Source organism: Phoenix dactylifera, chromosome 11 (genome assembly GCF_009389715.1).
Source record: "Phoenix dactylifera cultivar Barhee BC4 chromosome 11, palm_55x_up_171113_PBpolish2nd_filt_p, whole genome shotgun sequence".
NCBI classification, from domain to species: Eukaryota; Viridiplantae; Streptophyta; class Magnoliopsida; order Arecales; family Arecaceae; genus Phoenix; species Phoenix dactylifera.
In genome coordinates this window covers 3261592-3274021 of record NC_052402.1, presented here as the reverse complement: position 1 = coordinate 3274021, position 12430 = coordinate 3261592, and the positions used below count along the sequence as shown (strand labels likewise).

At 38.5% G+C, this 12430-nt stretch overlaps 2 protein-coding genes across 3 annotated transcripts; both read right to left on the bottom strand.

Moving 5' to 3' along the window:
* Positions 1–5422: 5422 nt before the first annotated feature.
* LOC103720677 (light-harvesting complex-like protein OHP2, chloroplastic) lies at positions 5423–6524 on the bottom strand. The gene is made up of 2 exons (XM_008810507.3): positions 6139–6524; positions 5423–5537 (listed from the first exon to the last, which is right to left on the bottom strand). Exons 1-2 carry the CDS (start codon positions 6522–6524, stop codon positions 5423–5425), a joined length of 501 nt encoding a protein of 166 aa, XP_008808729.3.
* A 1138-nt stretch (positions 6525–7662) lies between these two features.
* Positions 7663–12283, bottom strand: LOC103720684. 2 transcript variants are annotated; one of them, XM_008810526.4, is made up of 3 exons: positions 12094–12283; positions 10074–10740; positions 7663–8168 (listed from the first exon to the last, which is right to left on the bottom strand). In XM_008810526.4, the coding sequence occupies exons 2-3, from the start codon at positions 10649–10651 to the stop codon at positions 8165–8167; spliced, it is 582 nt and encodes a 193-aa protein (XP_008808748.2). In that variant the 5' UTR covers positions 10652–10740; positions 12094–12283; the 3' UTR covers positions 7663–8164. The 2 variants fall into 2 exon arrangements, with proteins under 2 accessions (XP_008808748.2, XP_008808740.2); XM_008810518.4 differs by having other exon boundaries at positions 7663–8185; positions 12094–12280.
* Positions 12284–12430: the final 147 nt, after the last annotated feature.

Sequence of the window (12430 nt, the reverse complement as noted above, 5' to 3'; positions counted from 1 at the left end):
CAAGCGAAAGATAAATCCCCGATCCAAGTAAAGGAGGGCAGTTTCTCCTGTCCACCTGATTGCAGGCTTCTAGTCGTCCGATGGGGTGTAGAAGCAGCGGTGCCAATTGAATGCTTACTTCATGAGCCGCATAGATGGAGTGGGTATAAATGACATGGCCACAACAAGAGTCAAAGTTTGACTTGGTTTTCCGACACTATGGTCATCCCTTGGATAGGACTGATCTCCAGCGACTTGTAGTCTATCAGAAGCCACCCAGTTCCCATCAAACGACTTAGATACAAATACGTGTGTTTAACGATAAACGTGGAACCAGACGGTATGAGAGTTAGGGTCCGTAAGTACGTCAAGCAGAAGATTAATCTACTTGTCTTTTTTCTTTCTTTTTGTCAACGATAATTTTAGGAATAGAATTATTATCTATTGCACGTAATTCGTGCAATTTTATCTACCGTGTATTGCAACATCATTTTCAGGCAAAGGTAGACAAAATGTACATCCTTACTCAAGCATCATTCTTAGGCAATATTCTTTTTTTTTCCCTCTGAAGTAGATGTATCATACATATCAGGCACGAATATATCTAAAAAAAGTCAAAAAATAACAAGTCCTGAAGTGCACCGAATAATCCCCTCTCTTCTAGCCATAGAGTCTCTCCAAAGTAGTTAGCCATGTAAGAGGCTATCCAATCTGTTGCCTCGTTGGTCTCACGATACACGTGTTTTATCTGCAAGGCCATTCCACCAGTGGTCATAGCCTGGATGTCTCCTAGCAACGGGTGGCATACTAAGCATGCAATAACAGTCATACTATTTCTCTGATTATAAACAGCATATACTCGACAAAAAAACCAAAACCGGCATCAGTGGATGAGATACGTAACAATGAGGGCAGCAAGCATAAGTACATAGGCAACTCCTTGATCGACTGCCTTAGCTGCATCAAAAGAAGTAATATTATGAGAATCTAATTAAAGCATAAATGTTTTTTTTTGGGTTCAAAAAAAATGACACCATATAAGTAGCATAATTACCATCAATCTTTGGCATGCTCTTGGCTGCTCTCCTGTCTCGGCAAAGGCATGGGTGCAGGAGTGCTGAAACGAGGACATAAGCAAGAAAAAGGATGGGCGCCCTCATCGAACTCATCTTCTGATCTTAAGGTGGGTTCGAATGCGGATTCCCTTGAGAGCTATAGAGCGCCGAAAGAAATAGATGGGTCTGAGTAACTTGTCCCCAACGGTCCCATATATATATACTTGAGTTATGTTCCACTAACTCGCGGTTGCTCACGAGATTAAGGAATGCCGAGTTCAGCCCTTGTAACCGGATGCAAGGTGCGCGGAGCATCGTAACGGTAGGCTGGCCGCGAGTAATTATAAGAGGTGTCAAATGGGCCGGTATCTACCGACAATTATAGCCGTTGACATGGAGCGTTGACATCACGGTCACCAATGGGGCGGTGACGCGAGGCGTTTAAAAGGTCGTCGTTTTATCGTGGTCGTGGAACATGAGGTACAGCATCGCGCGTCTTCTTTCCAAACGGGGCTGACGTGGACGAGTGGCCGACGGTGGGGAGTTCGTTAGCAACGCAATTAATGTCCGGGTGCGACTGGACGGTCGCATGCGAGACCTGAATTTTCCCACTAGCTTTCGTAGTTAATTAGAAGAGGTCAAATTCTTGGAACTTTAAATCTTAAGCAAAACTCCAAATTGGGATTTGAATTTTTCTACCCAACCGATCAATGGTTGTTGCTATTGATGAGATGACGGATGAGTTTGGAAGGCATGGTTGTAGTTAGTTATGCCGCAGAAATTGAGTTTCAGAGTGGACTCGGAGATTCATGCGTTTCCATCTCTAACAAGTAATAATGGCACTGAGAAAACTGATTGGGGAGGAGCCATGCACCAATCTCAAAGGCTATAGAAAGCTTACTTGGTTTGCAATCATGGCGTTATATTTCCACTTTGAGGCGATCTCTCTTGGTTCTCCCAAAACATACTTATATATAAACTAAATCTCCTTCCAATTTAGTCGGTTCACATAATCTCTATAATATTTCGAATAACTAATATCCTTTGTTGGTCAACCATACTGAATAGCTTGATGGAGACATGACCTCCACCAAATTTTGAATCTTGAACTTGTTCCAAGCCAAGAAGAGCACTAACCAACCAACCAAAAGATAGCCGGTGTTCATCTTAAACTTTTCCTTCTACATCAAGTTTTGGTCTAATGTCGAATGTCAAATTCTTTTTTGAGTTTGACTTCCGCGAATTAGAATCGACACCTAAAAAAGGAAAAATCTGAGTCAAAGCAACAAGGAGGATGGTGCCATCCTTCATATCTTGGCGTGTCTTTGAACGTGCGTAGTACGCTTCAGAGTTGATAAACAAATAAATCCTTCTCCAATAGAGGTGGTTTCAATTTTTGGCACGAATTATTGCCGCTTGGGAGGAAGGGCATGATATTCTAATGATTCATTTGGTTTGTGGAAAAAAAAACCATTTTTTAAAGAGAAGCTGATATTTGGATATATGATACTTAAAAAATTAATTTTTGTATATTTGGTGGACAATAGAAAAGAGGCATATTTTAGCTTATATTTAGTTAAACATCTACTTTTCTAAACAAGTTATGTAAAATACCTGTTATGCTCTTAATGGACAAAATTTTTTTACCTCATTCTATATAAAAGTTTAAGGATATTTTTGAAAAAAAATTCTCCACTTTACGGTCAGTGAAAATTGGATTTTCTCTTGTCCCATGGGAAAACCATCTTTCTTCTTTTAGAACTCCAAAATTATGGGCCAATTTCAAATACGGCAATTCTTACTTCAAAATACATATGAGAACTGGCATAGCATTTGTTAGACAGAACACTCCTTTAATTAATTTTGCAGATGCATGGTCAGATGAATCCAACCTAATAACAACCATTGTCAACCATTATAGGTTGAAACCATGTGCCATCTGATGTAAGAAATATTGGACATCCTGTCGTCGATTTAGACCGACCTTTTTGGCCTCAGTATTAACCGAGGTGAATAACTTCAGTAAAAACCAAAGTGCCACTTTGCTCGTGCTAATAAAGATCAACAGTTATGGCAACACTGCAGTCAATGCACGATCGGCGAAATTGCCACCGCGTGCTGCTCATCGCATGCTGCTCATGAAGAACGGTTTCCACATTGTTGACGTGCAGCCGACCACTACCTTATAGTTAAGACGCGTCACGCCAAATCATGTAATGATTTACCACGGTTGATAACAACAACAACTGAGATGCCAGGTGCGGCTCAGAGAATATGATCATGAAATATGATGCTGTAGTAGACACTTAATCTTCGGCTTATAGAAGAACACCCCCTTAGGGGGCGAGCGAAGCGAGGGGGGAATGGATCAGTATTTTACCCTTTCTAAAAAGATGGCTCGACGATCCTCAAGTATACTTATTTGGGGACTTCTCTCTACATTTTTCTCCCTTTCATATTGTTGCTCTATTATTTTGATTTAAGTATCGAAGGGCCTCCCGCCGGAATCTTTTCGGCAAGTGGACTTCTCACAAGTTAGCCTCAAAGGCAACCAATTTTCCTCATCTCGGTCTCATCCGATTTCACTTAGTTTGGCTCTTACCAACATCAAAGCGAGCCAAGTCTCAGCCTCGATTCAGAATTTAGCGGCAACACCATCCATGGTTTTGTTAACCAAAAATGTATTTAAGATGGATTAATATTTGAGAATTCTTATTACTGTTTTCGGCTAAAAGAAAAGGAAAAAAGATTGGAAATATTTACACTATTCTTCAAGCAAAATGTATCTGGTTAAATGAAATTGTGCTGCAGCATTCTTTCAGGGTGCAGAGAAAAATGTTTATCGCGTGGGTAATAATATTTACACCATTGCATTTTGTTACTCTATAGATCAACCCCATTTATTAAACCCAGGCTTCAGTTCTAAAATCTAAGACTAGTTAAATAGATCAACACCATTGCTAATTAAACCCATTTATTAAACCCAGGCTGCAACAATTCTTCAAGTCAAACAGAAGAAGTATTATCACCTTAGCAGCAACTGCACCATTGCAGATGAACCCAATTAAATCTAACAAGAAGACTCAATGGCACTTATATGAAGAATTAGCAAGTTGGTTGAACTTGAAAGAACATGGATTTTAAATCAGGCCTAGCTTATTGTCTAGTGCGAACCAAGATATGTCCTGTCCTTTGGCCAATCATGTCATCATGACAAAGGAAGATGTTTCCACTTGCTAGAGAAATTCTTCCAGGTAAGAGTAGGAAATAAGGATTGGTGCTCTGGAACCCAAGTTACATGCGCTTACAATTCCCAGGGAACCAAAATGTTCCACAGTTTATGGAGTTCTAACTCCTCCAAAGGAAACAACAAAACAGCTAATAAAGACTCCTTCTCTTCCACCAGAGAGTGATGGATTTTTCGCGAGTTCATCTTCATTACCATCTCCATTAGATGAAACAAACACAATTCAGCATACCATCTTCATTACCATTTCTTTTGGTTGAAACATACACACAAATTCATCACATTTATCAACATTTTGATCTCCTCTAGATTAAATGTCCACACCATAGAGACTAAAACAAAATCATCCTTGCAAAAATCTGTTTTTTTAAAACACTGGATCGTGCTTCTTCGAAAGCATTGCACAGTTTATTTCTTTTGGTAACATTTCAGTTAATCACTATATAAGATAATGGGGAAAAGAGCAAGCACAGAACAACCCCTGCTATGTTTGGGTGCTCTGTTATTTGTGACGAACCAGGTCCTTGAATGAATCTATGAACTCATTACTGATCAAGAATCAGGACTCCCATCTCACCTGTGTGAAAAATTTTGCAATACAATCTTAACAAAAAGAGATTTCACAGGAACATGGTCAGTACAATGGTGTTAGGTATGTAGTAACAATGACACAATTATAGGTAACTGACTGCCCTTTGTTCTCGGTATCTGGCTCATAAAATTACAACTTCAATATCCTTACTTGTTTAATCTGCCATAGGATCCTTACTTTTCAATGAAGGCAATACAGTCTTGGGAATTCTTTTGTCCCGGTAGAAGGCAACTATCTGACAATATTTTTCTTTTAAGACCATGTAATCTTTGTGAGAAAGTAAATGCAACTTTACTGTGACAAATGCAGGTATGAGAAAAAAATTCACTTAACTTTGGATGTTAAAATGCAACTCTAAGCATTCTCCGCATGAACAAAGAAAGAGCAATGAAACTTTACGTTGTTAGAATTCAACAAAAGAGTGAAAATGCAATATAATGACAGTCCAAATGGTCCATTTAACAAGAATCAGTCGAATTCAAAACGATCAAATAAGATGCGTTGAATTGGACTGATTCGACTTGTATACAATTTGATGCTTACAAAGTATCATTCCAAATCCACAATCCCAAAATTGGAGAGAAGGATCGTTATCTGCTGAACAAAATCTGAGCCCGTTGCATACTCCGTTAGCAATCCAACAGCAAACCCAAACATCGCCCATCTGTAATTGTCAAACAGACAACCAGCCATGCAAATGGCTCCTTGTTAGAATACAGAAAGCAATATCAAACCAGTCCCATACCACAATTGTCAACAGTGGAAGATGATGTTGAGGGCTATTTGGCATTGCTTTTATTTCTTGTTTTCTACTTTTAAAAATAAAAAATATAAAAATCAAGATAAAAAAAATATAGTTGGTGTTATTATTTATATTTTCTGTCTTAAAAAATATTTTGTTATTTCTAGGGAAGAAATCCTTACTCTCAATATTTTTTAAAATAAAAAATTATTTTTACTACTACTGTTAATATTGCTACCACCATCATCGTCACAAACAAACATTTCTTTACGAGAAAAAAGATTGAGAAGCATAAAAAACCAGTTCAAAGTTTATAATCACCATCAGTCCTCGGCTTCCTTAAGTAACATATTGCTTAAAAATTCAAGAATAAAGAGAAACCCCGACATCCAATTGCCTGCCATCAAATCCTACTCACAAAACAGAAACACATAAAAGAACCCAAAAACAAACATTAAATTTATTAAAAGCAGTCCTTTTTTCTACAGAATTTATTTTGTTTTTGAATCAAGCACACAATTACCTGCCATTTGTGATCTCATTTTTGCTCATGAAGCCAAAGAAGGGACCCTGATCTGCCTCCTCTATCTTCTTCTGCTTAAAGTACTCCTGCAGCTCCTTGGCCACCTTCCTCTGGTACTCCAAAGTCACCACCTCCTTCGTCGCCACCGCCGCTTCCGGCGGCGTGCGAGGAGACCAGGATGGGGTGGCTGGTTTCACAGGAGGAGTGGGAGAGAGGGATGGGGGAGGAGGAGAGGGAGAAGGGGAGAGAGGAGCAGCAGGTCTCCTTAGAGGGCCCTCAGCTTTAGAGCTCTTGATAATGGTGGATGGTTTTAAAGAGAGCTTACATGGATGATGAGGAGGAGAGATTTTAATCTTTATGGAAGGGATGGAAGGAGCAATAGACATATCTTCTTCCTGTGCTCTCTCTCTCTCTCTCTTCTGTGTTTCTCCCGCTCTGGCTTTTCTCTGGGAAGCAGAAGGGTGGCGGGGGAACGGAGAAAGGGACGGGGAAAAAACCAAGAAAGATATAAAGAAGAAGGTTTGAATACGGAAGGTGTGGATAAGATATGGCCAAGTTTTCCATGGAGAGCTCTGAGATTTGGGTGGCGTTGTTCGTTTCCGGTCTGCTTACTATATTCTGCTATTTAGTTTAACTTGCCTTGCATGCGAACAGGACACAAGATGATGTGAATGGAGGCCGTCTCCCCAACCCATGACTAACTGCACTCCACAGGATCCAACATTGGCCGGCTCTTAAATCTCACAAGTGGTATCAAAAGGAACAGAATTACCTCTAAAACTTCACAACATGATCATGAGCTCACCCAATCCAAATTTAACCCAAATACATGCATGGTCTCATGATCCAAATCAACTCCAAGAATCTGTCCCGTACTCAACCTATTTAAATTTCAGAACAAAAACCTGAAGCATTAGGACAGGTTTTAGCACCTCTACTGAGCATCAGGATCAACATAAATTAGCTTCAGAAGCATCCTCCGGTGATTCATGTCATTCACTTACTCATGACCTGAAAATAATCACTTTGCTCTACCAGCGTGCAATTAGGTGGAAGCAACCTCTGGGGATCTTTGTTTAGTTCTGCTCTTAATTTGAAAGGTTAGCAATCGGAACAAATTGCTTCTGGAATTGAAAAAAATAATCATTAATTTTCTAAATATTGTAAGGTTATATGATTTCCGCGCATAAGAAACACCTCGCACAAGAAATAACTCATGTTGCCACCAACATTGGCCGGAAAGAATAAATCTACCTGCATTTTTTTCCCCCAGTGTCTTCTTTCTACCATTTGATCTGAATCAGCAAATTTCAAGCTTGAAACCTGAATCCAACAGCTTATTCTCTCCTATCTTTATAAAGACATAACAGCCATAATGGTTCTTAATTTTTATATAAAGCTCTGTATTAACTGATTCTATCTGAGGAGTTCTGTCGCTTATTCTTCCTTTCTCCTCAGATGACTCAGATTTTGCCCACAATACCCTGATTCAAACGAACATGAGATCGCAAGCATTTATATAAGTGAAAACAAGAGCCAATCAATGATATCCATGGTCATCAAAATAAGTGGCAACAGACTAACACATAGTAGAATCAGCAAGCAAATAAAACATTGTGTGATAAAGGTTAAAATTAAAGATGAGCAAGATACAAGGAGATTGAGATGCCAAATTGACAAATTTGAAATCCTGAAAAAGGGATGCAGGATATCTCAAACATGGGCTGAAACAAAGGAAATGGACAATGGAGTCAGTCTCAAAATTGTTGCCTATGTTGTGATCTCCTCCCTGCGAGCAATCAGTTCAAAGAATATCTCTGTAGATGATAAAGGCAAGCAACAGGCAACTTTACTGTGGAAAGTTGTAGAACTTTGCGAGCATCTGCCTGATCACATGACACAGTTGTTCGGTTGCCAGAGAAGAGAACCAAGCCTGCCTTCTTCCGTCCATTGATCCAGTCTTATAGAAGATAAAATCTACTGAACCACACACTCACATCTTCCAATACCTTCATGTTCAAATTCTTCATCTGATAAACCATCATCACTGCAGAATTTAAAATTTTCATATTGCAGCATAAGAATTGCATTTAATAAAGAAATCAGAACAGATGCATCAGAAACTAAATTGATGACTTAAAACTATTGTGTTCCATGCAAGCTAATATAATAACAAAGCTTTGTCATCAGTGTTATAATAATTGCTGTATGACTATGGGAGTGTTTCCAATATAAAGGCTTCCAATATCATGAGAAGTCGATAACTGAATGATACCTCAGTACCCAACACCGACAGATAATGAGCAACAGGTCCAGGCAACAACGCCTTGGAGCTAAGCATATGCATTGGAGTAGAACCAGGAATGCACTCATAGTCCAATATGGACTCCTACCAGCATGTCATTCATTGGCAACAGCCTATATTAGAATTTACAAATATTTTTCATCCAGGACGACATACTGATACTTGTGCTAACTTCTTCAGTTATTGTACCAATTGGTCCAATTCTTAACTGTCCTCTCCCCTTTTGATATATTGATCCAATACCTCTACCTCTTTAAGAGGAACCAATCATGCTCCAGTTGCATGTGCAAACCATTCCATTGGTTTCCCATCTCAGTATCACCATCACTCATAGAATGAACATACAATAAGGGTGACAATATTACAGTTAAGGCTGAAATATCCCAACATTTGAAAAGCCAAAACCATATAATAGAAGAGATCTATAGACATATGACACCTCATAGATCAGATCTAAAACATGATTCACATAATCCCCTACTACAAGATCCATAGCCTACAAAGTAGCACCAGAAACTTGCTTGCACTTTTCATTGGTCACTTGTTAACCTTCATCAATGCTCCATCTGATTGGTGTAATCCTGTGCATAGGGACACTGGCATTATTTCTGACCAACACGATTGGTAACACTCATCATCAGACATCGTTTCATATCACCACTCAACATTTCCATTCAGAATGTCATAGATGTTACTCTTAGAAACATTTGCCCATGTATGAAATCCACGTAGCGGAACTGCTGAATCCCATGTCACATCACCAGATTATCTCAACTGGATATCTAGATTCCCATCAGTTTTATCCCCTCTTATTTGTGTCTTTTCTGCTTCTGGATATCTTGCCTCGTGACGTGAAGAGTTGTTGCCTGGGCAATCAATATCCCTCAGAACACCTGGTGAACCCTTGCCTAGACCTTCATAGATGTGCATATGCATGCATGTATGTATCTATGCATGTCTATGTACATAATATGCACACACATAAAAACATAATATATATATGGGGACATAAATGTACACATATGTAATTATATATGTATACAGACTCATATGTGCACACTAACATTTGTAAGAATAAACAATTATGTGTTGATAAATATTAAATAAATCCATATTATATATAGGATTCATCATTTGAAGGGAAGTAGACTACTCAAAAATTTCACATTTCCATTTTGTCATAAGTAATTCAGAATTTTTTTTTAAATAAAAAAAAGAATGAAACAATGAAAGGTTCATAGACAGACATAAAAAATTATATATATATATAGATATAAAATTATGCATATGGATATGATTGCAAATGGAAAGAAACCTCCTGATTTTGTCAACATGGGATCAAACACAGCTTACACATATAAATGCATGACGCCCAACCAAATGCACATTAAGAGCTATAGGCACAATTATGGACCAGGATTTACATTTTTGTAGACTATATTAGTTCCTAAAAGGATGAGTAAAATAATTGATCTAGCAAAGTTAACAAAAAGAGAAATGATATAACCAAGTCATACATGGATTGTCTCCTTCCAATCAATATCTAATGCATAAAAAATTTATAAGCAACGTGAAATATTAAAAATTCTCTCTGAAATTGTCTACTAATATTTAGGAGCCAAACATATACCTGACTTCAAACTCCCTTATCTCAGCAAGCTCTTTTCCACATGCATCAGTCCACTGCACCTTCCTTCTTTCAACACAGCGAGATGTATTATTTGGCATCTCTTCCACAGATTCATGTGCATCATCAACTTCAGTAACCACTGCTGAAGAGTCTGTGGAGGGCCATTTTAGATTGCTCTTAAGACAAGTGTTTCTTCCATTCCCATTAACAGCATCACTAATTGCTAACTTGCCCTTATCAGAAGAGGAAGAAGAAGAAGAAGAAGAAGAAGAAGAAGAATCTGATAAAACTTCAGGCTGACATGCAGGACCCACTTTAGGAGGAGATGAACCATCAATTCCTGCAGGTGCACAACCAAAGCAGATGAAGGAAGCACATCCACAAGAAGATTGGTTCTTCCTTGAAGCCAGTTGAAATCCTGTCTCAACTTCCTGCTCAACCAGTTGATACTGATTCCACGGTGAAACTCTCATCAGCCTTTCTTCGTAACTCCGGCCAAGGAACAGAAGGGCAAGGCCTTTACTATACCCTGATGCTGAAGAAGAAAAAAATCCTCCTCCTTCCACAGTCAATAGCATTTCCACTGCTCATCCAGACTGCATAAACCAAGTTTTTTTTTCTAGGCCCCCAAGTAGCAACTCTTCATTTTATCCATCAATACTCCACACTGCATGCAAGCCCACATAGAAAACAAAATCAATTACGCTTCTATCAATCTTTTATATAATGCATATAGTTGAAAACATCACGTTTCCCATCTAAATAATATTCAACCTTTTATTCCTCAAAGTGTTCAAAATAGCATTGTAACTGTAAGAAGTGAGATTGTCAACAACTTGATGCTGATACCAATTGATCCCAGATAGGATAATTTTGAGGCTAAAAAACCAGTTGATAAGATGCTCTTTTTCAATGGGACTAAAACTCAGCATGAATTTAAGAAGCCAACATCTATGATGTTGGTTAGTAATATGGATCCCTGATAAAATTCCTTCCATTACTTTTTTCTTGGATATTTTGCACTCGAAAATTGATGCTTAAAATCTTCCTGCAAATTCAAATCCTTCGATTCCACTTTTTTAAGTTCAACAAAGGTTGCTCGATATCAAAGCCTTAAGTTGCGAGTCAAAATTTTGTTGACACATATATAGCATCAAACAAATAAGTTGTTTCAAGAGTATTATATGGGCGTGCAAATTAATTGAAAACATGCAGAAGAATTTATTATACAGATGCCATTGAATGAATATCTGAGTAGTTAAGACAAGCTCTCTCAACTATGGCACATAAAGTATATTAAACTATACTTCAGTTGACCAGAAATTCAAGGCTCTCTCTCTCTCTCACATAGCACTGGTAGTTGAATAGGAGAAAAGGATCTTCCATATTTCTAATAAATCCAATGAATTTTAAATAATTAAAAAGACTATGCAGAGACTTGTGATTGCCTCTCCTGCTTTGACATTTATAAGGAAATTCATTAAAAAGTGGAAATAGAAAGGGTCTTTTTTTTTTCCCAGAGCAAAGCGGAACCTTTGTTAATGAAATGGAATCTGAACTAGAACTACAAGGATAGATTTTTTTTTTATCTGATCAAGAATCGGTTTCAAAAGAATAATTTTCACGATATTTCTCAAATCTTTGAGCGATAAGTAAAATTAAAATCCGCGGATTAAAACAAAGATCAAACGCGATCTCCGATTCGGCCCAAAGAGGAGAAAAGAAATCCTTTTGAAGTAAACCGATCCAATGTGATTTCTATTTTCTTGAAAACATGCAACAAGGAAACTGAACTGAACTGGGCCGTTATTAAATATAAAAGAAAAAGGTGAAGCAAGAAAGCGGCGATCAAAATGTAGAATAAAAGCACATTCAACCGATCGGAAAGACTAAATCCGCTCCCTCTTTTCCAACTTAAAACCCCGATCTTAGGCTTCCGCTAACCCTTTCTACACCAAAATTATGCCCCAATAAAAACTTATAGAAGAAAAATGGAGAAAAATTGGAAAAGGCATCGCACCTGGAGGAGATCCCTGATCCGACGAAATTGGCTGCGGAGATTTGGCGGCGGCGATATATGCGCCGCAGAAATCGCGGTTTTCTCTGATTCGAGATCTCGGCGTCCGGATCCCAGACTAGGACGGAAAATAAGGAAAGGAGGGGTAAGACTCGGAGGTTCCCTTAAAGCGCGCTTCAGATCGGCGAGGAATTGGGCCAACTGCAACGGAGCTATGTGGGCGTGCAGAAAGCGTACATATTGTCGGCAATCTAGTGGCCGATATGTCGTTACTCGAACAAAGTTTATGGATAACCCCCTTTGTTCTCGATATTATTAGAGTACGTCGCAGCGTTGGTAA